The 26,992-nt window shown below is 37.6% G+C and overlaps 1 protein-coding gene across 2 annotated transcripts in view; it reads left to right on the top strand.

The window, feature by feature from the left end:
• LOC128814135 (cytochrome P450 7B1) overlaps positions 1-26,992 on the top strand; it is a 125,468-nt gene that overhangs the window by 89,735 nt on the left and 8,741 nt on the right. The window contains exons 2-4 of one of the 2 annotated variants that reach the window (XM_053989734.1): positions 13,690-13,826; positions 20,088-20,684; positions 21,128-21,334. In XM_053989734.1, coding sequence (XP_053845709.1) covers positions 13,690-13,826; positions 20,088-20,684; positions 21,128-21,334 — 941 coding nt within the window. Of the gene's footprint in view, positions 1-13,689; positions 13,842-20,087; positions 20,685-21,127; positions 21,335-26,992 lie in introns of both variants that reach the window. The other variant, XM_053989727.1, reaches the window with a different exon arrangement.

Here is a 26,992-nt window from a genome sequence, read left to right as displayed (position 1 = left end):
AGCATAACAATAGTCATATTCATTGCTTCTTACATTTTAACAAAAGCACTCAGATGCCAGTTCATAGATTGACATAATCAGCTTTGTCTCTTAATTAGAAAAGAGAATAAAGCTGTTTAGGGGTGTCAATAAAATGACAGATGCATCATTAACAGAAGGCTACATTGTATCAGAACGGTGCAAATCGTTGGAATTGAAATGTTAAAATTTTTACTGGTAACCTTTTGCTTCTAATTTTCATTTTCTTGTAATTTTTTCATAATTGAAAAATGTCAAAGATACATAATACAGCATATATATGGAACAGTTATTGGTGGTAGAGAACTCAAGTTTATAACCAGAGTACAGCTATAGCTAGGAAAACTTAGGATTTCTGCCTACCCTCAATACAAAATTAGCATGGTCAGTGCACCCTTTGGCCATGCCTTTGATGCACTCCTCATCACCCCTATGATCTCACCAGTTGTTTATGAGCAGTGGGATAGCATGTAGATTATGAAATTCAGGACTTATGCTATGTCTGACTTCTTGGTGCAGCACAGGGTATGAAATCTTTCCACAATCAGTCTGAATATTCAGTTTAGTATTGACTTCAGTGAATCCATATTTCTCCAGCAGTTTATGATGCTGTTGATACCCACTTATCCTTTGGAATAAAGGAAGTTTTTACATTGTTCTTTTAACACACAATAGCTTTCAGTCAGAACAAACAAAAATTGCAGGATCTGACAAAATTGCAAATATTTAAACACTGGGACAATGGGAATGCATGTTTTGGGATTCAGGCATACAGATAGAAATAACATTGCGTGCTGCATCTATGATCAGTCAGAGGTGGCTTGTCCCAGCAGGGTCTCATGCCCAGGGCATCCACAAGATTCAGCATCTCATATCAGCTTTACTGAAAACCTGAGCTGGAGGATTTTCAGATTTCTTGCAGATCCACCTGTCTTCTGGCAAGCAATATTGAGGTCCTTCCTAGGAAGAAATCTGTGCTGTTTTTTCGATTCAGCACCAGTCATATGACACAGTGTGGGGTGCTAATGGTCTGGCTCTTGGGTCACATAGCAAGACACATGAGAGCCCATCCTTGAATGGACTATCAAACTCAAAACACCCACACCTACGCACTTCTGTGCTAGATGAGTGCTGTGCTGCCAGTCTTGAAACCTTTTAAGCAAAGGGAATGATGACTGGGGGAGTCACCAGTCTGTAGTCCTGAGCTTGCATCCATGGATTAACATGGATGAGGTATTCTAAATCTTAGTCTCCTTCTTTGTCTGTATCTGTATTCTTTTCATTAGAACCTGTAAAGCTCATTATCTCTTCAACAGAAATGTTCTGAATTTTTAAGATTTAATGAAGTTTTGACACTTCTGTGAATTTTGTGTCCTGTATATAGACAGATGCCTCATCTGCTATTTTGGAATCAGCATTTAATTATGTGGGGCTCCAAAACAATTGTAATGGTACCCAGTTGAAGTAGCTGTTTGAAAAATATTGAATACTTCATTAATAAAATTTCAAAGTCGAATGAGAACAGTGAGCAGGTTGATGAGAGCGATGAGCAGGTTGAGGAGCATCAGGGAGTATGATAGACAGACAGACTGACTACTGGAATCTCATCCTGTCTTCCCTGAGACAGGCCCAACAGCCAACAGCCCATGAGATGTGGAGGATTCCCTCTCCTCTCTGAACACAGTGACTGTACTAAACACAGTGACTTACAGCATAGGGAGCAATGGGGACAAATTCCTGCCCAGTGCAGCAGGAGCATCGTCTGTGTGACTGCCCACTGCCCCACCTCCCAGGTGCCCTGCATAGCAGGGGTGAGGCTATGTGACTGTAGCTGGATAGTAGTCAGGGCGAGGGCTCATCTAGCGTGGAGGTGTCAGACCACACCCTCTGTCAAAGCCACTTCCAGAAAGCAAGAAGACAGGTCCTTGTCATAGGAAACTCTCTTCTGATGGAAACAGAAAACCCAACATGCAAACTGGTCACACCTAGTTGGGAAGTCTGCTGCCTCCTGGCTCCAGCTTAAAGTTGTGAAGAGAAACCTTCCCACCCTGTTATGGCTTTCAGATTATCATCCATTTTTGATTTTTCAGGTGGCAGTCTGAAAGTCCCAACAAGAAGTCTGAGGGCAGTAAAGAGACACCTCAGGGCTTGGGGATGACTGGCTAAAGGATCGGTTGCACAAGTAGTGTTCTCCTCTATTTGCAGGGAATGATGGGGAAAAACAGGAAGAACCAGCAGATCAATACCTGGTTCTAGCCCTGGTGTTCACCCTTATTTTCGTCGTGGATTGGCTGAGTCTTGGGCTCTAGTATTTCGTTTACAGGAAAAACATGGAGGCACTGGAGCATGTCCAGAGAAGGAGAAGGAAGAAGGTGAAGATTTTGGAGCACAGGTCCTATGAGGAGTGGCTGAAGGAGCTGAGGTGGAGAAAAGGAGGCTCAGGAGTGACCTAATCACTCTACAACTCCCTGAAAATGGGTCCGTCTATTTTCCTGAGTACCAGTAGGTAGGACAAGAGGAAATGGCCTCAAGTTGCACACAGAGAGGCATAGGTTGGATGTCAGGAAAATTTCTTCATCAAAAGGGTGGTCAAGCATTGGAACAGTCTGCCCAGGAAAGTGGTTGAGTCCCAGTCCCTGGAAATACTTCTGTAGAAGTGATACTTGGGGACATGATTTAGTGGTGGACTTGTCAGTGCTAGGGCAGTGGCTGGACGTGATGATCTTAAAGGTCTTTTCCAACCTAAATGACTCCATTATTCTATGAAATTACTCAGTAGGACGGTGTCTGGTTTTGAAAAAAGAAAATAAAAGGATAATATATTTTCATAGATAACCATCTTAGATTCTTCAGAAAGATGATCCTTTATAACCTGAACATTATTTTGTGCAGGAAACAAATGAAACAAGTATTCATTTGAAATTCTAGTGTCTCTGATTACAGTCCCCAAGTTGATATTGCTCACTTTAATTAAAAAAAATGAGAATTTTTTTTTTATGTTTTCTACTCCTTTTTTCATATCAGAGGAATTTAAAACATGTTCAGACCTACAGTGTCACAGATACTGTTCCATCTTACAATCTTCAGTTAGTAATATCTTACTTTCTGTGGCTGCAGAATGAAAATATATTCTTGATTTACCTAAAACTGGAAATAGTTTGCCTAAAACTGACAGGAATTACATTTGAGAGAACTCACACAAATACAAGGCCAGAAGCTTCATTTAGATTTAACCCTTGTGCCCTTGAACACAATAGAGTTTACATAAATATTTAAGAAGGGCAGCCACAGACCAATTAAAGGAATATATTTTCCAAGCATCAAACCATTGTTTTCAGGCAATGCACTGATGCTCCTAAATTAATACATATTAAATCTGTTATGGGCTTAGCAGAGTTTTAGGCTCAGGAGAGGGAAAAGCAGATGAGAGCACCCCAGGGGGAGGTCGGGCAGAGATTGCCTGTGAGACGCACGACCTACGCTCACAGAGTCTGTGTGGCTGAGGGTGGCTGCAAGCTGCTCTGCAAATCCGCCCAAGGAGGACAGGGCACCACCATCCCTGTTGTTAAGTCCTTTCAGCATCCTAGGAAAAGCTGTGGGCAAGCTGAGAAGGCTGTGATGGCTTCATTTTGATATTTGCTAAATAAAATTGAGGAGCAGCTGTTTTGTGGGAAATATATTTAAGGGCTTTTTTTTTTTTTAAGAATAAAAATGTTTTAAGATACTTCAGAAATCTCCTCATAATGAGAGATCTAGTTTCAGTCTAGTCCTACCAAAGATTGCTTAGTAAAAGACTGCACTTTTATTATCCACTCACTTCAGACCCAAGAATCCATCAGATTGCTGTTTCATAGTGCATAGTATGAATTATAGAAAGGCGCTGCTCTTATGTACATTTATGTGAAAAGTATCACTACACAGACCTAGGAAAATACATTTGCAAGTAATTGGATTTGTGGCTCCATAATTGTGGCAGCTCGTTAAGGCAGAGATAGGACTTAACCAATGTGAACTATGAGAAAGTCTGATTTGAAAAAGACCCATATGCTCTTGAGTGCAGATGTGCAGCTGGAGCAGAGTCAGGGTGAGAGAAGGAGGGAAAGGTACAAGGGAAATGGAAAAGAAATTTTGGGAGAAGAGTAAAGAATGCAGAAGCACATCTAGGAAGGGGAAAAAAAGGAGAGACTTGTTGCAGCTAGTGAAAAGCCAAAGATACAGAGTGCAGATTGCAGCATACTTTCTGCTGAAATAGATCACCCGCAGTTTCTGCTGAGAGAAGTAAAATCAGTTCAGATGGAGAAACTGAGATGTTAATCTAGGCTGGTGGCAGAAGGAGATGAAGCAGGAGAGAATTAATGTTTGTGGGGAATTCCTTTACAAGACTATTTCTCTTAACGTGTGCAATAGACTTGTAGAACTGGAAGGAAAAGAGGGAAAAGAAGTATCTGGAAAGAAAATATAAATAATTGAAATAATTGAAAAAGAACTGAAAAATACTAATACTGTGTTCATTTTACAGACTTTTAAGCTTTTGAAACGTTAACCTAAGTACAGTATTCAAATGCCATTTTCCTGTGATATATGTCTTACTGACAGGATTAGTTACCTTCTCTCATTTTATCAACTTTGAATTTATTTGCAAATAAGTGAACTAAATAAGGTACCTGGGGCATTTTTGTGTTTATCCAACTGTTGAGACTATACTTTCGAATTTTTCAATACATTTTTGAGCAAAATATGTCCTGACTGTTAGTTCTGAAATACAATTTGTGAAATGTCTGACATCTGAAGCTCGTGGGGGAGAGGAGGGAAATTGCTTGCAGATCACCATGTGCTTCTGTGCTTCCACTTGGGGAATGCATGGCCATAACTGTGGGAGTCATGAAATTGTTAATTAAAAATCTTCTTAGCTGTATTGCAGCTTTTTTAAAAAAGACAAAAATGCAAAATCTTTTCTACTTCTAAAGCTATGCACATGGAGATTTTTAGACAGAGTAAGTGGCCCTGTTTTCTAGTTAATTACCTCAATAAATCAGGAGTGGGTTGCTGGTATTTGAAAATTCTGTGCATGGTAGACAGAGTGAGGAAAGGAGCAGTTTTCTGCAGTGGTCTGTTGCTGGTCAGTAATGGTATGTAATGCACACAGGTCACAAGGGTGGTACTGATACTCATAATGCCACCATGGCTATAACATCAGAAGCTTACTGCTAAAACCCAAAATATTACAATAAAACTGTTTGTGTTGCAACATAGAAAGTGTTTGTGTTACTGCTACAAAAAAAAAATGAAATTGCGGCACCACTCAGTTTTTCCTATGATGTGATCTTTGTTTGCATAAATGCATAATGTGTGCATAATGAAATAGGTATGCTTATATATACATAATCTATATTGATATGCATAATATGACTGATATACAAACACACATGCATCCTGAGTGAATAGAATTTGCTTCTTGAAAATGACTAATATTCTCTGAAAAGGGAGATGGAGAGAGAGGTGATTTTATTGGACTAGTTGATCTCACAACTTTTTTGCAATGAACAATGCAGACATGCACTGTAGAAAGGCTGTTCCTGTCTCTGCCTAAGACAGGAGACAACAAATGGGTGTGGGAAGACAGGAGAGCACAGTGGGGAAACTGGACAAGACTCACCAAGAGCCTTGCTCCTTCTCTGTGCCAGTGCAGTGTGTGTGGTTCACAGTGGTGACAGTGGTGGTCAGGATTCAAGAAGGTGTCTGACTGAGGATGAACTTGAAGTGAAAGCAGGTGGACAATACCTGGACTAAGAACATATTGCAAGAGATGACAGCAGAGGCTCCCCAGATCTGAACAGAAGCTTGGTTTGAGAAGAAAGTTAACAGTAGGTGGGAAAGGGGCTCAATGGTCATGGCAGGTCCATGGAGGCATCCCAAGAGGGTGGAAGTGTGCAGAGGAATCAGGGGCAGGAGAAAAACATTTTCCTATGATTGGGTCAGGAAAACTGACATCAAAAAACAAATATGAGAAAAGACAAGACAGAATTAGAGGAAATCTAGCGGAGCTACCTTGATGAGCAATTCTAATCTATCTGTATCATTAATAAAGACCAATACTTCCAAAAAGCTCCTTTTCTCTCTGGTGATTATAGAGATGTCTGGTTAACCAAGATTCCAAATTTCTGGATGGCTCAGTTACATTAAATGAAGGGTCTATTTTCATCACCCTTTTTTGTTCTAATGATCATCCTGCATTATTTAGCTTGCAGTTTTATAGAAATCAGTACTTGATTTTCACAGTAATTATTTTTTTTACTTCTGAAATTATATACTACATTCTCAAAGAAAACTCTGTTGCTGTATACAGAATCAGCAACATTTTTTCATCTAGCATTCTCCTCTTTTTCCTTGTTACCAGGGTTTTTAAAATGTGATAATGTCCCACCACTGTTTCTGAGATTTCCTGCATTTATTTGTTTGCTCTTTATTACGTAAGGAATGATTTCTGCCTGTTTGAATATATTTCTGTGGGGAGTGCTGACATTCTTATCCACACTTCACTTGTCATTTCCAGGCCAGACGGTTAATATGATTTTCTTACTATGAGCTACTTACTGCATACAGTTTTAACATGTGTTGCAGCAAAGCAGTATATTGAAGTGCAGAAATGAATTAAGAAAGAGAGGGATATCGGACAAAAGTCATTGGGTTCTCTTTGGTAAAGGCAGTTAATGTGCAGCATAAATATGTTCCTAATGGGAGTAAAAGGAAATACAGGTGGATCTTCTGATCCAATCCTTCTCACGTGAATATGAGGGGAAAAAAGTGTTTGTGTTTGTGGATAATACCTAAAGAGGAGTGTCTGCAAGCCTGCAAAGGAGGGATTAGCATTCCAAATGGTGAACTGAAAAACACAGAGGACTAATCAACAGCATCTGGATGGGAGCACAATCTTTTCTCTGGGAAAAGGCTGAGGATTGTAACGGTTCCCAAGCTGGATTTTCATCTACACAGGGGTGAATTTGCACAGAAATCTGCGGTTGTGCTGGGAGGTAAAGGGTGTCACCCTTGAAATTGAATAGGTGCACTGCTGTGCTCAGTGCAGGACACTGCCATAGAGAAAGGTGTGGGCTAATGTTAGAAAATCAAGAAAGAATTGACACAAGTATGTAGAGGTCTAGAAAATAGTTATGAGGAAATACTGGAAGAAATTGAGGTTGTTTAACCTAAAGACTAAATGAGAATATAATAAGAACATAATAAGTACTTTAAAATACATTAATTGTTCCTGCAGAAATGAAGGGAATAATTTATTTTCTTATCCTTTGCAGACTGAGTGAGAAGTAGTGGGCTTGAGGTACAACATGAAGATAAAGGTTAGATGTGAGGAGAAGCAGATTACTTGGGGAGACTGGAGAGACTCTGTTACTGAGTATCTTCAAGAAGGGCTAGAAAAATATAAGGAAGATACCAGTGCACAGCACCCTACCTGGGGTACTAGGTATTGATAAGTAATCTCTAATCATCTCTGCCTAGCCTATTTTTCTTTGATTAAAGCTGAATTAAGAAAGGAAAAGTCCTGGGCTAGACAAATAACCTCAAATGTAAAATGTAATAGAATAACCTTGGGCTTGGTTAGGGGAAGTGTTGAATAGTTGTGGCTGCTCTCACAGCCTTCACCCAGAGCAGAAGCAAAGTGGGATTGCAAAATGAAGGCTATGAGCGCACTAAATTTGTATTAATTTTTAATACTGAGGAATTATTGTCACATTGGCCAGGTCTTGTCTTCACCACGACTCCTATCCTGGCTGTTATGAAACTTCTAAGAATTTTCAGCCTCTGATAAAGCCTGAGCCACAAGCTCTTTTTTCATGGGTTTCCATTTTAAAACTGTTCAGATTATTTTCCCACAATGATATTTACTTGCCTTTTGGCTTTTTAGGCAATGTCCCAACTGGTAACTAGAAATAGAGGTAGAATTTATAGATGTGTCCTTCAACACAGTGTGCAGTGTGAACAATTGCTATGTACAATGTCAACATACAATTCTTGATATAATTTAGCCTAAACTGCAAAGAAATAAGATTTCTTAGAGAGTGATATTTCAGAGTTACTGAATGAGTTACTGAGTCTTGGTATTTTTTGGATATTTGGAGATCATCTACATTAAATTACTAGAAGAGAGAGAAAAGAAGATACTCCTGTGGTGAACAGATTACAGTTGGAGATCTTAACAATAAAACCTTGAATGGTTTTAAAGGAGAAAAAAATGTATTTTTATTAAAATCCCAGAAATTCTTGACATGAAAAACTTTCAACAAAAGGATTGCATTTTTCTGGGGAAAAAAAATCATTATAAAAATTCACTGGTTGCTTGATTTGCTTTTGTCAGCATTTCTCCCAGTTTGTCTCACATTACCACTAGAGTCTGTTTTGCTGTACGGCTCTTTTTGGGAGCACAGATAAAATTTTCTCTCCTTGGAGTGCTCAAAAGTGTATTTGCTACTTTTTTCTGAGTCTTTGTCCTTTTCTTTTACAAGAGATTTTAATCCTAAAGCAAAAGAGATGGTGATCAGTGCTGCAGTGTGAAACCACTTTACCTAGGCATGAGTATAGGCAGTAGCAGTGTGAGGTTTTTTCTGTCCAGGACTCTCACTTCTTCATCGAGTCCATCCATGTCTCTCTCACGATGATGCATCCATTTACTCCCCACAAACCTGAAAGCAGTGACCAGATAGGAGCAATGCCTTTACCCCCGCAGAAGTACGTAAGCTGAGAATTCAAGGGTAAAAGATTCTGTATGGCTAAAACTCTCATCTGGCTTGTTCTGCAGGGAATGCTTTTTCGTACTGCATGTGTTCAACCTGGAAGATTTAGAGTTCCAGGAGATCACTGAGTCAGATCATTTGGGTGAAGATTTTATAAATGTCAAAAATTGCATTGTGGCCAAATGCTTGAAAGAAAATTTTATTTTCTGTCCTCATAGATGTAGAACATCTATAGCTAGGTCTAGGGGAAAACGATAACTGCTAAATTGAAAAAAAAAAAAAAATAGAAAGACTCACTGGCTTCCTCCTGTCCTATGTTTCCTGTGTTCTCTCTCTCATAATACAAGAAGGCATTCCAGACACCACATTTCTGGGGATTACTTTTCTTGGGGTTGAAGCCTTTGGCCTCATTCTTTTCCTCACAGTTAGAGTGTTCATAAGCCCCTGGAAAGACACTGTCTGTCATGTCTTGTTGCTTAAATATTGTGATCGAGCCTGTGAATAATCTCTAACTGGTTTGACATGTTCGTAAGAGCTTTTGTTCTACTCTGTACCAATCCATTTCCATCCCTTAAAGTCCCCTGACATGGTGTATTCCAGCTTGGACATGGTATTATGATGGTTTGTCCAAAGATACTATGGAAAAATCAGACCACTACCTATAGCTTTTGTGAATGGTAACAATGGTTTAGAAAGTGAAAATGACCCCTCTGTGGCAAAAGATATTGTTAGACCTTTTTCTCCTCAGCTTGTGGGGCTTTTTTTATCTTTGGTGGAAGTTGTTGTGTAAAGCGGTCAGCTGAACCGGCGTTACCCTGCAGAGTGACGTGTTCGTGTCGGGCTTCTTCAGCTGTGCTGTGTGCAGTGAAGGCTGCGTTAACACCAGATGCCAATCATACACCACCAGTGGATTTGCAAGATTATAGGACAGGAAAAAAAGATGAAGGTTAAGCATGGGGCACAATAGAGATTACTTATGGTAATGAATTGTATAATTTTTCTAGACAGATCTGGATTAATGTTTATCCCAGGCAAAAGATTACTGTATGTCTGATTCTAGTTGTAAACAGACATTATTAAACAGAAGGTTTATGTTCATGAAATGCGACTATGGGTGTTAAAGCACTTATGATTTATTATGTGCAAAAAGAAAAATTAACCTGTTCATCTGCTATAGTACAAGATGCGCTGTGGGTTTTTGCATAATTTGAAAGGCATCTGCTCCTTTGGAATACAAATAACCAGTGAGATGAGAAAGATTCTCCTCTCATTTACACGGGTTCAATGCCTCACACTGCAGTGATGTTGAAATGGTGTAACCAAGAAAAGAATAGTGTGCTTTTATAAAGCAATAATATTTCTATGAGAGATCATGTTGGCAAAGTCTTGTTTGCTTGTGAATCTTTGGGTATTTTCTTTATAACTAAAAAAAAAAAAAAAAAAAAAAAAAAAAAAAAAGAAGAAGTTGTTTTCAGAGACCTTTACAAATTACCTTACTGGGGTTTCCAAAATAATTCCCTTTCACTACATGAAAACATAATGTTTAGAGACATTGAATTTAATTTTTTTTTAACATTTTCCAAAATACTTAGGTTGAAGCTCATTTTTCTCCTGCTTTATTGCCTCACTGCTGTGTAGCATAAGTGAGACAGATACAGCATCCACATTTTTTTAGTATTGCCTTACTGAATAAGCTAAATAATCACACCTGAGTCAGTGCCTTCTGTGTTTTAGGTCAGCTGAAAAATATTTCCTTAAGGAAACTGTAAAAAAATTCCAAAACTTTGTTTTTTTGGTGAAATAGATGTTCCAACTCTATTACTTGCTAACAAGAAATTATCTTTTCTCTGTTAAAGCAACAAAAAATTACAGTTATCAAAATCTGTTCATTCTATTTATGGGCTGTATTTGTAGCCAGCTGATTTTTGCATAATGCCATTTGAAATTATCCATTTAACAATGATGGATGATACAACTGTGTTGCTCTCCCTCCACTTTGTAACTGATACGTCTACTTATAGATTGCATTGGACATGTTGCTGATGCTTTATTTGTAAAATTCACTCACATATGTGAGAAATTTGTTCGTTAAGTCTTACTGACTTCACAGAGGCTTCTCAGACAAGTAAAGATATTCCTCTATATAAGCAAAACCAGCCCAATATGTGGAGTGAAAAGACCTGGGAATATTGTGAGGTTTGTTAAACGAATTAGAATTTAAGCAGTTAGACTAGAACTGAATAAAATGTAATGTGTAAGACATTCTGAATGCTTAAATTAAAAAAGTTGCAGTCCTACATTTCCATCAAAACACTTCCTAGTGCTCTTTTATATTTCTTAGCTATATTTTGCATTTGGTACAACAAAATACTTTTCATGAGTAAAATATAACTCTAATGCTTGTAATATTTTCCCTAATTATCAAATTTTACAACTTCTGTGAAGTGTGAGTCCAGAGTTAAAGTTCATAAGCAAATGAATTAAGCAGTAAAAGTTTCTGTGGGCTTTGTTAATGGCTCTGTTTAGCATCCAAAGTTGATGAAGACTTCTGGAGATACCCAGGATGCAGGTGAGAGTCCCTCAGGAAATGGGGTTGACTGCAGTGCTCTGCTTGAACGTTTGTGCAGAAAAGCACTGGATTTGGGGACGCACTGAAATACGAGCGGCCGCTCTTTTCTTTGCCCGTGTGTTAGCAGACATTGATAAGTCGTGGAGATGACCTCCATCTCCCAAAGAGACAGAAAGCTAGAAATGAAGACACATTTCTGTTATCAGTCTGCTGTGGGTCGTAAGTTGAACTGGTGTTATATTTTCCTCTGAAAGCCACATAGCCTTGACACAGTGTTTAACAGTGTTAAGCTTATTGCTGCTGAGCTAAACATGTCTGAAGTGAACGATGACCCTCATGTCTTTGCAATAGCAAAACGTCTCCCTGATGTGATCCCGAAGACTTGGAGCATTAAGTTAATTTTCCCCTGGATTTCTGAGCTGCCTTCTTTTTACCCGGCGGAGCGCTTGTGAAGAATACAGCTTCTGACCGAATGACAGAACATGGAGGGTGAAATTAGATGCATTCAATTAGAAGATGACAAAAAGCCTATCTAAATATTTGTCAGGATGCTACTTACAGGATGTAGTCTCCAGCCAGGGAAGTGAAAGGCAGACACTCTCAGGACTTAATAGTGGGGGGGGGGAAATATGGGTAAATCATCCAGATTCTTTACAGGCTTGGAAGGGATAATTGAGGGTATCAAGTTGGCTGCTATGCTTCCAGGGGTAGTGATCCCTCTCATGTAATCTCAGATTAGTTCTTTGCTTTTATTCACTTAGTAGAGAATTAAACATTACAAAGTTTTCTGGATCATTTGAGTAAATAATGTAACTATTTACTCAAAGTAATTATTTGACCACTAGAGGATGATTCATGCAGTGGTTTCTGAGAGGTATTGAAGAAAGAGGGCTCCACCTTCTCCTCAGTATAAAAAAAAACACACTATAAATCAACCAAACAAAATGCCAAAGCCACAAAACTTACGGAAATGAAAAAGGCACAGCAAACTGTTGGCTGTGAGACTGTCGGACAAGAGGATGTACTGGTTTTTCAGAGAACAAAAGAATGTTCTTGGAAACTTAAATTTGAAGTTAGTAGTCCGTTAAACAGAAAGAGATCAAAATATGCAGCTTGGTTTAGCCACATCTGTTTATCTCTAAATTAAATTTATAATACCGTATTTTAAGTAAGTGAGCAAATCTCTGGCTTGTATTTTCCTGTTCAAAAAGTTTAAATTATGAAAGTAAAATTAAAAGTAAATACAGTAAACCATGGTTATTTTAATTTTTTTTCATTTGTGTTACAGCAGTTCAAGGGGGAATGTGACTATGATAGGGTTAATCCAGCTACATAAAAATCCATGCTGTGTATGATAGTAGTAAAGCTTGTGATCCCTTGATCTTTGATTAGATCCAAGCTAGTAAATATCTTGTGTTTAATCAGAATGAGTTGTTCTGCATGTAGTATAAGTCACCTTCACAGATGGGATGTAGCAGCAGAGTTGTTTGTGAATATTTGTTTTAATCCCTTCCAGAACAAGCACGCTTTATGTTTCTTTGTTGTAAATCAGATTCAAGCAACTAAAGACCAGCATGAAGGAAAGATATTTACTTGCAGTCTAGAGTGGGACAGTATGGGAACCTTTTCTTCTTTTAAAGAAAAATGTAACTTAGTAGATTCCTAAAAGGTATTTTATAATTTTCCATAAAGATAACTAACACACCATGGCAGCTTTTTTAAACTGGGATGCAAACATCCATACCTGTACTTTCTTCTTAACCTGTCCAGATACATTTCTATCTTAGACTATAAATATAAAGAGACTAAGATTTATTACAGTTAATATTTAGTTTGTATTATTATCCTATATTTTAAAGATATTTAGTTAGAATGGGTGTTCTCTGTGCTGGTAAGCTGAAATTACTAAAATGTTATCTGTAAGCATACTTCTTTTGTGTGGTGTGTTGGCGTCCTATTTACCTAAATCTGTCATAATTGCCTTCCAATACATCTTCCTCTGACACACCAAATATTGAAAATGAGATGACTCTTTGCTGGGAGCTTTTTAACCGAATGTTATTTTTCTGTGTTCATAACTTGATGGTAATAACTGGACAACCTATAGTTAAATGCGTCTCAATTTCTCTCACTTATTTTTCCTAATCACCACATGGAGCCTTCAGTGCTCAGAGGTGTGATTAGATTTAACCTGCCATCATATCTGAAGAACTTTCTGTACAACATATTATACATTGCAGGAATTATAGATGTAAATGGTGGGTCTAAGTGTAATATATAAATAGATATAAAGATGAGTTGCTCTCATGCCACAGTTAACTCCTGTTTATTTTTTTTTTTTTCTCTTTTTAACAGAAAGACTGGAGAGCCCCCACTAATAAATGGCTGGATTCCTTACCTTGGGAAAGCTCTGATTTTTAGAAAAGATGCTTACAAGTTCCTACTGGATCAGCAAAAGAAATTTGGAGATATTTTCACTGTACATATTGCTGGTGAGAAATATTTTAGTATGTATCTTGATTTTTTCCATCAGTGAAGTTAAATACTAATCCAAATGTTGAGTTTAGAATCTTCCTTAACCCAAAACATTTTTCTCTAGCATAGACCCATAAAAATCCCTCAAATTTACATATATTTTAAGCATAATAGTAATCTATAAAATATCACTATCAATGTGTGGATTTATTTACATCTCTAAGTATATGTGTATTTTGACAGATTTTGTAGGTATGTACTGTACTGTATGAACATAGATTTTGCCAGCACATTAAATTGTGTATTGGTGGTTTTTTCCCTAAAGAAGGGAGAACTAACATCATCTTGACACTGCACAGAAAAATATCAGATTAAATTTAGAAAACACTTAAGAAAAAAAGTGCAGAATTTGTTCTCACACATTTTACAACTGGTTGACAGGAACACAAGGGAATGAATGACACATTGACTCAGTGATACAATCAGGACTGGAACACAGAAACTTCCCGTTGCCAGCCTCTTACTCTGATCATGCTTGCTGAAAATAACAATATAATAAAGTATGATATAACCTTACTGTTTCCTGTATTTATAACTATTTTACTAAGCCAGATTGAATACAAACATTTGAGTGATTTCACATAGGCACTTAGTTGTGGAAGAAAAACATAGAAAAACACTAAAATCCTGAATGGAAATTAAATATATAAATTTACGTCTGTCTGTAGAGATCTACTTTTTACTAAAATCAATTTAAAATCCAGTATTTTCTTGTGTTCAGAAAGGCAAACTCTTATTAATATAGATGGTTATAATCATCTTCTTCACCTTTACATGCTGATATCTTTGTTCAAATGGTCAACTTTAGTCTATATAATTTTTAGCTATTCCTGTAGTTTTAGGGAGTTTGAAACAAAAATGTTAAGCGTAAAGTATAAAGTTTGCTTTTTAATTCTGGGGCAGTAGCATTAGCTTTATGTTCCTATAGAAGCAATATTTTGAAATGCAAATATTTTTTTTAAAAGTAAATTAATTTAATTGCAAGCCGTGTGTTTAATTAATAAAAATTTTCCTCCTTTTAAAAAATCTGTCCTTTTGTTCCTTTGGAAGAGAATTTTTACTGTATTAAATATGTGATTTCTTAAAATTTTGTTCAGGATTTTTTTTGGAAACTAGTATGATCAGCTGTTTTGCAACTTGAAAGTGAGCTTGGCACAGTACAACACCAACTCTTGCTGAAATACAGTCCTTTTTGTTGTTAATTTGAATTCATACTATAATACAGTTTTGGCTTTTTACAAATACCAATTAATAGCTATAATTCAGATATTAGTACATTCATAAAACTGGATACAGTCATACTTCAGAATATTAAAAGTGTTTAATCAAATATTTATTCTTTTGCCTCTTTATTATTTTATGCAAGACTGTGTTTAGAAGTTTGTGTTTAAGCAATCTATGAGTGTAATTTCATTTCAGAAGTTCTATTTCCACAATAAACCAAATTCTATCTCCAATAATCCCCTATGTTCAAGTGTTTTGAGCCAAGCCTCCCTTGATAAAGACTGAGGTAAATGGACTTAGTTCTGGATATAATTTCTGTCTTGTGCAGGGAAACGTTTGATTTTGTGAATTCATCATAACAGAGACACCACTTTAAGTTCTCTTTTTCAGTATAAAATTGCTGACCATCAGGACTTCACTAAGGAGAAATAGTTTGTCATCCTTAAGTCAGGGAAGAAACCAAAGCTAGTTAGTGTCTCCTATCGTGTCCTGATCCGAAGGCATACAGGATTTCTGTATGTCTTACTGATTTGACAAAGATGATGTTTCTGTGCTCGGCAAACATAGCGTAGCCAGCTGTATGTGGACTATCATTACTTTACCCCCCTGGTGGATGTCTAAAGATCCTGTCAAAAAATTCTATCAATATATATTGTTCTAATTATTGGTTCTCAAACTAGTTCATTTGGAAAATGCGAAACGATGCTTGGAGTTTCTGGCGTTGCCCCGTACTGGTAATGCGATTTTGCTGATTGTACTTTCCCATGTGATGAGCAAATGATTGTCATCCCTAAAAGTCGCAAGGGACATGGATGTCATCTTAATAAAGAAATTAAAAAGCACATCTTTCTATGAGAAACAATGTAAATTCCTGACCTGTCGCAGAAAATAGTTCTCTAATTGGTTTTGTGTGGTGGTGCAGCAGAATCGTTTTCCCCAAACGTCATGCCAGCGCAGCACCACTGTACATCATTGTCAGCAGTTCAGCAGAATCTCCCTAATAAGAGGACGATTACATAAATGCAATAGTCTTGGGGAAAAAAAAAAAAAAAAAAAAAAAAGATCAGAAAATAAAATAATAAGGAGGGGAAAGAGAGAGACAGTCTGTGGCATTGAGATGACCATACCTCTCAAGCTCCTCTGCTTCTTAAAAGATCAGCAGCATAGGCAGACGGCTAGGTAAGAACTTAAAGAGCTCGAAACAGTTTTGTCATTGTTCCTCGGGATTAAACTTTGTGTCCTTTTCCTCTCAAGTTGATAGGAGTGCTAATGAACCCTGCAACATTCTCTGTGAGACTAGCTCACCTTTAATAAAATAATCTTCGTGGTTTTTACTAAGCACATTTGCCTTTTCAAATACCGCTGCTAAGTCATTCTTTTCTTTAAAGCATGATTCACCAACAGTATCATATCACATTTTACTCTTGTAGGCAAAAGGTAATTTACATTAACTCCTTACCAAGCTGAAGCCTGCTCCAAGCATTACCAAAATAACATCCATCATTAGATGCCATCTGAAATGCTTGTCTTTCATCATTAGCATTAAAAAGCTCCAGAATGCATTATTAGAGTAATTTCTTAACTATGATACAAATACTGACTTCTGCGCTCAGATTTACCAAAGTTGACAATTTTCATATTTTCCACATCAATCTTCTATTTCTAGGAGATCATAGAAACTAAATGGAGATAACCAGGCTATTTGCAGCATTGGTGTAATGCAGACTGAAGAATTGGATGATGAAGTATGAATTCTCTGTAGCCATTAAAAATAAAAAATCAGAGGGCTTTTTGCAGAAACAAGGATCTCCTGTTTTGACTTGTTTTTACTGTATTAAATAAAATAGCTCAGTGACTTAAACTATTGTGAATTGGAGTGTGACATGTCTACTTAGTTTTTGGTGTTGAAGGGTTTTTTTACAAACAGGGAAAGGCTTAGTCTCTAGTGGTTTCTATATAAATACCTTCAATATTTAAGGCTACCTGATTTGTGGAGATTGTAGTATGCCTCCATTTTTGGCTGATTTGGCATTACCTTTTTTAGTACTCTGATGGAAACTCATGAGTATCAAGATTTTGGATTGATTTTAGAAAAGGTTACTTTCCAAAGTTGTCTTGGCATTAGCTGCAATGGAAAGACATGAGAGTAGAGGGGGAAGCTGCATTTTAAAATACCAAATAATAACTGAAAACTTTATGAAAGGTTTTAATTTATTGGTCTATGACACCACCAATGGCAATCAGTTGGAAGAAACCTCACTGGGTACAAGGACAGGATTTTAAAAGCAAAACTAAGGACCATATTGGCGCTTAAAAAATTTAAAATCATAACTTGAGGTGAGAAAGTTTGTTCCACTTTGGATGTTTGCTGTTCAGGGTGTAGAGGAGGTGTTGGGGCACGATTTTGTAATTAGCAATCTGTTCCTGTATGGAGGAGACCGGGGTAAGCAGTGTAGCCATGTAGTGCATCTGTGTGCAAGGATGACTGTAATTGTTAAAGGTTCCCATACCCACTCTCTCAACTTTCGAACTGCCGTTTATTAGCCCTAGATTTTAGTAGTTTTCAAATTAAGAGATCCAAAATTAGATTCTCAATGGCATACATAAACGAGCTGCCTTTGTTATAGGGGGGGTTCCACTTTTCTAATTATCTAGACCCTTACTAAATGAAGCAACAAGAAATGTTTTGGTTTATGTGTTTATATATGTTGTTGACTTGCAGTGATGTGGTCTGGAGCCTGAATTGATTCTACAAAATGAATTAGATTTTGTTACATACTTACTTTTTGCTACCAGGAACCTGATGAGAATAATAAAACCAGGATCTGTAATATTCTTTTTCTCAAGGACTTTTTTTTCAAAGTATGTGCTAGTGGTGAGTGAGTTTTGATTTAAAATTATTACTAAAATTGTTTGTCTGAAAACTCATTTGCTGAAAATAATTTTCTTACTTAAAAATGATAAGAATTGATGTGCGTTTGCTAAGTGTCTGATTAAAGATCACAAAGAAACTCATATTTTGCATCAGAAATAAGCAGATGGTGGACAGATGGTTTAAATTAATATTAATTAAAAATCTTAACTTAAATTGTTTACCCTGTAAATGCAAAGTTAAGAAGCCAGCTTTCATCTTTAGGGTTAATAACACTCCAAATCTATTTATTAAAAATTGCTCCAATTCTTTCCAAGTTTTGATCACAAAGATGGTAGCCTCAATAAAGAGCATGAAAGTAGGTGAAAGCTGGAAAAAGAGGGTAATTCTAGGACTCTTAACAAAGATCCTGCAAGACTAAAGTCATGACTAAAAATTCCAGTTAGCCTTTGTAGTCAAAGAAGGTCAAAAAAGGGGACTGAGAATTCAGGATCTCTCTTTCATGCTGGTTTCTCAACATACTTATTCTTTAAAATTAAATTTACAGCTGTGGTTGATTATGTTACAGTAAAACAAAATCCATGAGTATCTTAAAAACATTCATACACTGTTGACAAAAAATAAAAAGGGTTCAAATTCTGTCTTGATATATCCTTTACATTTCCTTACTAGTTCACTGGGATTGCAGTTGATGTAATTGGGAGGGGAATTATGGCAGCTGATAATTGTAGAGGAAGTCCAGAGTGTACCCAGATACCATAGAACACTGTGTGTGTATATAAATCAAAATGTGAAATAACTATGATAATTCAGATATCACTATATCGTAACCATGGATACTTGACATTTTTAGTGGTAGTGACTACTTTATCTCTGGACATCTGTCACAGAGCCAAATTTGGTCCGCAGTTAAGCATGTAGTGTTCCCATTAAAATCAAAGGAGATTTGTCCCCTTAGTGAGACGGAATTAGACTGTAAGTGCTGGAAGTTTTGCTCTTTCCCTGAGTTTGTGACTGAGATATTTCATAGGTACCCATTTTCCCTAATGCACCTCTTCATTCAAGGTACGAATCAGGAACTCTAAATTTAGAACCATCTATAAAGAGCTAAGATTTAATTGAGCTTTGGGAGTGTTAGCATTTTGATTCATGGCAGTTCCTCCAAATGCTTTTCTTCAGCAGTTGACTTGAAGTTTAGGGACAAATTGTAGGATTCTCTGGCAGGGACAATTTGAAAAAGCATTTAACTTGATGCAGTCCTATCCCTCTGTACAAGGAGCTGAAGGTATCACTGTGTCACCTCATTAAGGACCCTGGGAAGGATAGGAAATTGGTGGCACACTCTGACAAAATGGATCCTAGCATTGGGACAGTGTGTATCCCAAAGTGGAGCCCATACTAAAAATCATGCCTGCTACATCATAGGCTGCTACTTCACATTCATAGACTTAGGTAGTCATGTTAAGCACATTCTTAACAAAGAGTTAGCAAAGCTTCAGGGAAAAAGAGCCAGATGTGAGCAAAGCTTTAAATGTTGGGGGTTTGCAGCGTGCAGTTAAAGCTGTAACTGACAGATTAGGAGTTCCTGTGTCATCTGCTTGGAAAAAGCTGCCTAGGTGGCATGTTTTCCACTCCAGCCCCTGTCATTCACTGTCCTCTCTGCAGGTGAAATGTGTGTGCTTCTCACTTTCTGCTAGTGAAAACCTGCAGTTTCCAAATGTTGCTATGATTCCACGCTGTATTTTCATGAATTAGACCTGAGTAGAAAATTATTTATTTCAGAGCACCACATTTGAAGAGATCACACACAACTGTTGGCACAAACAGTAGATCTGTCTACATGGAAATGGCTTCACAAGGATTTTAGAAGCGCCTGCAAAGTGTATACTGATGGAATATTCATCCTGACAAAGAAAATCTATATAATATTTGTTTCATTTTTTTTTCTTTTCTTTTTTTTCTTTGCAGATTTATTCACATATCTTTGCTTTGGTTTTTTTTTTTCTGCATGATTTTTTTCACTTTTTAAGACTTTGGCTTATTTTCAGTTATTGGTTCTAGAAGTGTCACCAGATTTATAAAAGTGCAGGTATCGCTAATTATTTTCTGTTCTTCTATTCAGGTAGATATATTACCTTTATCATGGATCCATTTCAATACGTCTATGTCATCCGAAATAGTAAGCAACTTGAATTTCATGAATTCGCTAATAAAATGGCATCCAAAACTTTTGACTACCCAGCCTTGTCAAAAGGAAAATTCCCTGAACTCAAGGAAAACCTGCACAGAATCTACCAGTATCTACAAGGCAAGCCTTTGGATATCATTTCTGACCACATGATGAAAAATCTCCAGGATATATTTGAATGGAAATGCTCACAAGCAACAGATTGGGAAACAGAAAAAATGTACAAATTCTGCTGCTCTGTAATGTTTGAAGCCAGTTTTGTAACACTATATGGAAGAGTTCCTGCTGCAGATGGCCACAAAGTTATTAGTGAAATCAGAGACAAATTTATCAAGTTTGATGCCAGCTTTCCCTATTTAGCTGCAAACATACCAATTGAGTTGCTAGGAGCTACCAAGAAGGTTCGGAAGGAGCTTATACATCATTTTTTACTTCAGAACATGACAAAATGGCTGGGAGGGTCAAAAGTGGTCCAAGCCAGACAAGATATATTTGAGAAATATGAGCTGCTTGGAGATTATGACAAAGCAGGTAGGAAACTTATGAATGATTGCTTGTCTAAAATAAAATAATTTACTATAGACCTTTGAAATAAAAAGGCAAAATGGCGACCTTGAAATTTTTTTATGTTCTTTCTAATTGGCTAATGATAAAATGTTTTACTCTGAAACAACCCTCTATGATAATTGATTTTTTTTTTGTGCTGAGGTGGTAAAACAAGATACTTAATGGTGATAATGAGAAAGATTATAACTGAGCTGCATTTCCTCCCCTTATTCCCCCCACCCCCCCGACATTACATTTCAAACTATTCTCATTAAGCAGAAAATTAGACTTCAGAAGCCTATTGGTCCTCATTAGCATTCACTGATCCTTGGCTGGGTCTGTGTCCTAACATCTTTTAATTAGCACACTGCAAATCTAATCAGTGTAATAAACGCTATTAATCTTCCTTTTCACTTATTTTCTCCCAGCACATCATTTTGCCTTCCTGTGGGCCTCTGTGGGAAACACGATTCCAGCTACATTCTGGGCCATGTATTATCTTCTGCGGCACCCAGAAGCTCTTGCAGCGGTGCGTGACGAGATTGACCATTTGCTGCAGTCAACAGGTCAAAAGAGAGGGCCCACATATAACATCCACCTCACCAGAGAACAATTGGACAACCTGGTCTACCTAGGTAATTTATTTTTATCTGTTAGGAAGAGGAGAGGGGCTCTCCCGGCAAACTCGGTTTATCACTCATTTCTGTTTACTGAGAAGGTGGAGGACACAGCTGCCTAATTGACATAATAACACCCATTTACATCAATTATAAATTATGTAGTTTATAGCTGTAGATACTCTCATTGCATGTAAACATTAAAGCCTAGGTAATTAACTATGCAAGGTATGCAAAAGGCTAAATCGAAGCTTTGCAATTATTTGAAAAAAAGTTGATGCCTATTAAGTTGTTTGATTCTGAGCATCTGCCGAAGTGTTAATGCATTTCAGATACTTCTGTATAGTACTGCCAAGAAAGACCCTTCTCTGAAATTAAAGTGGGATTGTGTATTTAAACTGCAAATGTATTTTATCTGCAAGCAATTTCTTTCTTTCTTTCTTTCTCTCTTTAACAAAGCAAAAAAGGCTTCTAAAGCAGGCTTCTGTTGGGCGACGCCTCCAAATAAAATATAAGAAGATAAAAATTTGCAGAGGAAAAATGGTCTTTTCAGTACTTTATTCAAAAGAGGGAGTTTGAAGGGGGCTACATATCTTCCAGTTCTGGATCCAGGGTTCAGAGGGAGACCCTTGCCAGTGGTCATTGGAAGTTGTTTGAATCAGGAACTGTATAGGCCTTCAGAGCATCAGCTCTTGGTTTCACTTCATTTGGTAGTGCATAGACACTGGCAAGAGAAATGGTGAAAATAAGCCAAGGGATGAAAGACAATGTAGCAGGTAGGTATTCCTAACTTAATTATCTGTGAGTCTCCACAAGTAGTGTTACAAGGGCAGACAACAGCTGAATAAAAGATTAAAGATTAAATAATACTGTTTTTAAATATCAAAACCAATCCTGTGTTCAAAACAAGTTCATGTCCATAGATCTTGGTAGCTCATGACCTGAATTGATGCTCCACTCTTAAACAAAGCTGTGTCAAGGGATGATGGTGGAGCAGTGCATTCTGTGCCTGGTTTGGATCCTTGTAATAGCTGCCATTCTCCAAGATCATCCAATGTGGCACATTTCAAGAATCTGTGTGCAAACTTGATTTGATTACTGCAAAAATAAAATTGAGTCCGACCCATTTTCTTTGTGTTAGAGCATTAATATTAATCTTACATATCCTGGGTCTACTAAGTTGGTTACATCCGGAGTCATGGCTGTTTTAATGCAGATTTATCTCTAACCAGTGGAGAATGTTTTTGAAGTAGAGGAGGTATTGGATGACAATTCTGGTGAGTAACATGACTTTCTAAGCATTTAATGGACTTCTAAAGAGCACAGTAAAACTACTTCACATCAGAGCTAGCATACACCAATAAATAAGTCACCAAGCATCAAGAAGATCAAAAGAGAGCTTAGTTTATATTTATAGACTGAGATGGGAATGGCCAATGAAAAAAAGGGGGGAAAAAGGCTCCCCAAAAGTGTAGGAATAAGGAAAATAAAACCATGTAGTTCACTAAAACCATCTGCTACAAAACAGTATGAACAGTTTAAAAACATTAACTGTGTCATTCTTCTGCTTCTTGAAATCTTGAAGTACCTTGGTAGCATTTATGTGTTGAGAGGGAAGTGCCACATCCTACTTTGTAGTATTCTTGTAACACTTTTGTTAAATTTCATAATCATGTTAAATATAATGTGATATGAACAGAAGCTAGATTTCAATTCTTCTGGCACTTAAGTCATAAAGGGCTGGATACTGTCCCATAAAATAATAATATTGAAAAAAATCTGTACCATAAGAGAATTAGAGTCATGCTTCAGTGGAAAGGAATGTTTTGTTAATAAATGTGTAGGAGGGACAAAGGTCCCAAATTGCACTGCTTGCACACCAAGACCTCCCCTCTGACCCTAAACCTGCAAGACTGAGCTTTTCCTCTTTCCATTCCCTCTGTGCCAACCCGGAGCGTAGGAAACTGGGATTGTGTCCCTGCTCTCAAATGAGGCAGACCAGGTGGGATACTTGCATATTCATCACCTTGTCATCTCATTCTCCTGTTTTAAGTGCTCTGATTCTCCGTCCTCTTTTTGGCCTACTATAACAAGAGTCTTTTTGATTCTTCATGCTATGGAGAAGAAGCACAAATTGCTAAAAGTCTTTCTCTAGAAGAGCATGGTTATTATGGTCAGATTGTTGGGTCTAGGGAACAACATGGCCTGATTTACTTCTAAATTCTAAGCTCAGGTACATGATTATTTTATTTGAAAAAAAACAACCAAACAAACGAAACCGAAATGCAAAACACATTCAACCCAAAATCAAACTAGCAAATTTTGGCCCTGATTATCTTCTTCTGATGACATTTCTGGGGCAGCACCCTTTGTATTGTCTGCATAACACAATACAGACCCAAAATCCAAACTTGTGTATTTGTGTGCACAGAGTAACATAGATTATTAGATATTATGGCTCACAACAGAGCTCTAATATGGTAAAGGACACATGAAAATGGTCTGTCAGTTAAACTGGATATAATGGAAATGCCAAGGGTAAAGCAGAGATGTACTTAGTGCATATTTAATGCTAGGCATGTTTAGTCAGTTCGTTTATTTAATATTAGTCCATTCATTTATATGGTGAAGTATTCTTGCCCCAGGTCATTGCTGAATCCCAGATATTCCTGCAAAAAGAGCACAGCTTGAAAAATTGTTTTGTACACAAGAAAGGGTAGGGACCCAAAAAGAGCTATACAGAGTGTGTAGTCATAACACAAATGCTAAGCATTAAAATCAATGGTTGAATTGAAAGGAATAAATATATTTTTCTGGAATGGGCTGGGCAGTACCATTTAGTTCTGAGTAAGATGCAAATGTACTTGTTTCAGATTATCGTTTGTGTTGGCACACCGTGATGCCCGTGGGTAAATGACCCCCCCAAATATTTGCATACTCAATAGCTATTTTCCTACAATACACTCTAATAATTATTGCACCCTATTACCTGCTCTGTGTTAGTGTAAAATTAACAATCCATTACTGCACAATAAGTTTTATAAAACATTTACAGATAGAGATCATGTTTAATTAAAATTAACTTGCCTACGAAAGCCAAATGCACTTATGATTCGCAATGACCTTTTATTACCTGCAGTCCCTTGTTTTGGCTGGATGATTGACAGCTTGCTGTTTGGCTACCATGTTGTATTTCAGCTGACAAGACTTTTCATTTTAACTCAATTTGCCTGCCTATCACAAGCTGGTGGCAGGCCAGGCTCAAGTCACCCAGCTTTGCCTCAGCAGCTTGCTCTATTTCTCATTAGTACGCATTTATTCAGTGGAAATTGGAAGACAAATGCTTGAAGGCATGTGAACTAAGTATAGCAAATTAGGGTTTAAAGACTGAATATTTATAAGTATATTGAAACAGTTTTTTTAAAAAAAAAGTCTAGAATGAATTGGAAGCTGAGTGCTAGCTTTAGTATAAGAGAAATGAAGAGAGAAGTGGGAGGATTCTAAGAATAACAATACTATGAGATATATCTCTGTCTTCCCCCCTCCTTCTCTCTCTAGAAAAGATGTAAAATCTCTCTGACAACACCTTATCAAACAACAGCCTGGCTTCTTTATGTAGCGCTTGCACAGTGAAGTTTAGCATCTCATGTGTGTAAGAAGGGGGGGAAAAAAATGAGGGTCATGTTCATTTGCTGCTTGGTTATCCCTTGGTATGCTTTAAATTGCCTTGTTTGTTCGGCACAAGCACAGAAACAGATGTTGCTCTACCGTGCTGGATAATTTACTGTACCTCACGGTGCAGAATGGAAGGCCTCCCAAGCTACCCAGCTGGTCTGTCAGCGGCGATGGCTGGTGTCTGCTGAACTATGACAACTGCAAGTAAAGGCTGCAGTTTTATTGTGCAGTTGTCATTCCTCTCAATGTATAGCTCTGGCATTTGTGGAAAGCTGACTGTCTATTTTTTTAATGTGAGCCTGCAAAGCTATCTAAGCTCCATTCTCCTTTGTTGATCATAATGTGACTCATTACTTTTGTCATCTAATGATTATCGGCATGATCGCTCAGAGCGAGAGCCAAGCTCGCCTTCCACACATAACTGGTACTGGAAGGTAAAACAGATTTGTCATTTACGATCTGACCGCTAAGCCACACTTTGTGCTCCATTATTGTGATTAACTTCTGCATAAGATATGCTGCCCAATTGTCATTTGAGATCCGGCAGCGGGCAGGGACTGCCGCGCTTTCTGGGAGGTTGTCCGCCGATAGGATGTGACCGCATTGCTCGGGTGGTTAAATGTGCTGCTATTTTGCCGCGGCACTTTATAATTATTTCCCTTTTTTTTTTTTTTCCCTCCTTCCCTCTTCTTCATTTGATTTCTGCTGTCTCCACATTTGTCACCACCATTTCCAAATGGTGGACTGGTACAACGCTACCAGCTTCATTTTCTGCAGGTTGAAGGCAGTCTGGAGCCAAGGCTGGACCCTTCCTTTGTACCGCGTAAAGTTTTGTTGCCAGAGCGCTGCCAATTGAAATCTATCGTGTCAGGTGCCTTGTGGCTATCCGCAGTAGAGGCCATCTTCTGGAACCAGGGTTCTTTTCTGGCTTCGTCACCAACAAGCCGATTTGACTCTGCCTGATTATAGTAACGAAGGCAGTCCAAAAGAATATGCACAGACTCACTGTACGTCACATTGAATCACAGCACTGGCCACACAAAGCTGACCGCAGCCTCATTTCTTTAGACAAATGCATGCTTAAGGAAAAACCTCCTGCAAGAAAGCATCCAGGGCCACTTTATTTGCTATGCATGCTGCACTAGATTTAATTTTTAGTGAAAGAACGTTTGTTATTATTTTTTTCAGAGGCATCTATACTGGGTAGCTACTGTCTCTAATAAACTAACCTTTTGGGTGCAGCAATTGCAGTGCCTTGGTGAACACTTAGAGAAGGCTTATTTGATATCACAAAACATAGAGGCAGACACAAATGGATTATTACATGCAAATGAAACCCTATTTTAGGCTATTTTTCACACTAATGATTAGAAGGAATCAAGTCACATATAACAGTGCCCATACACACTGGTGGAAAAATAGTCAGTTTTGATTACAAAGTGAGAGATGCAGCCCCAGACAGGAGCTACATGCTGATATACATGCTATCAGAATGATTTATGCAAATTATGCATATTATTCCCAAAGGAATTCCTCCTCAAACTGCCAGGATAAATTGCCGGAAATTAGCCATAAAATCTGTCGTGCTAGGAGCAAAAGGTGAAGGCCACTGGGAAAGCAAGGACATTCAGTTTCTGGAGCCTTCCAGGATGTGATGGTGGAGACAGAAATCTTGCTGTCCCCAAACCTGAAAGGACTATGTTTTGTTTCCTCTAGGCCAATTAGAAGTGTCTTTCTCTCTTAAAATTACTAGGGAAATAATGAATTGCTTTCATTCACTCTGACCACAACAGACACTATAATTTGGCAGCATAGTGCATTGAAAAGAAAATGCATTTAAAAATTCTCAGAATAACTACAGAATTAACAAGCAGAATGATTTCTAATGTATAGTCCTACCATTAAATCCAACATCTTTCAAAAAGCAAGCTAAACAGCTCCATGGATGCTTTCGCTGGTACTTTTTTGCAACCGCCAAAATATATGTAAATGCATAAAGCA

Source organism: Vidua macroura, chromosome 1 (assembly GCF_024509145.1).
Source record: "Vidua macroura isolate BioBank_ID:100142 chromosome 1, ASM2450914v1, whole genome shotgun sequence".
NCBI lineage: Eukaryota > Metazoa > Chordata > Aves > Passeriformes > Viduidae > Vidua > Vidua macroura.
The sequence above is the reverse complement of the archived record's forward strand: the minus strand, read 5'-3'. Positions and strand labels throughout refer to the sequence as shown.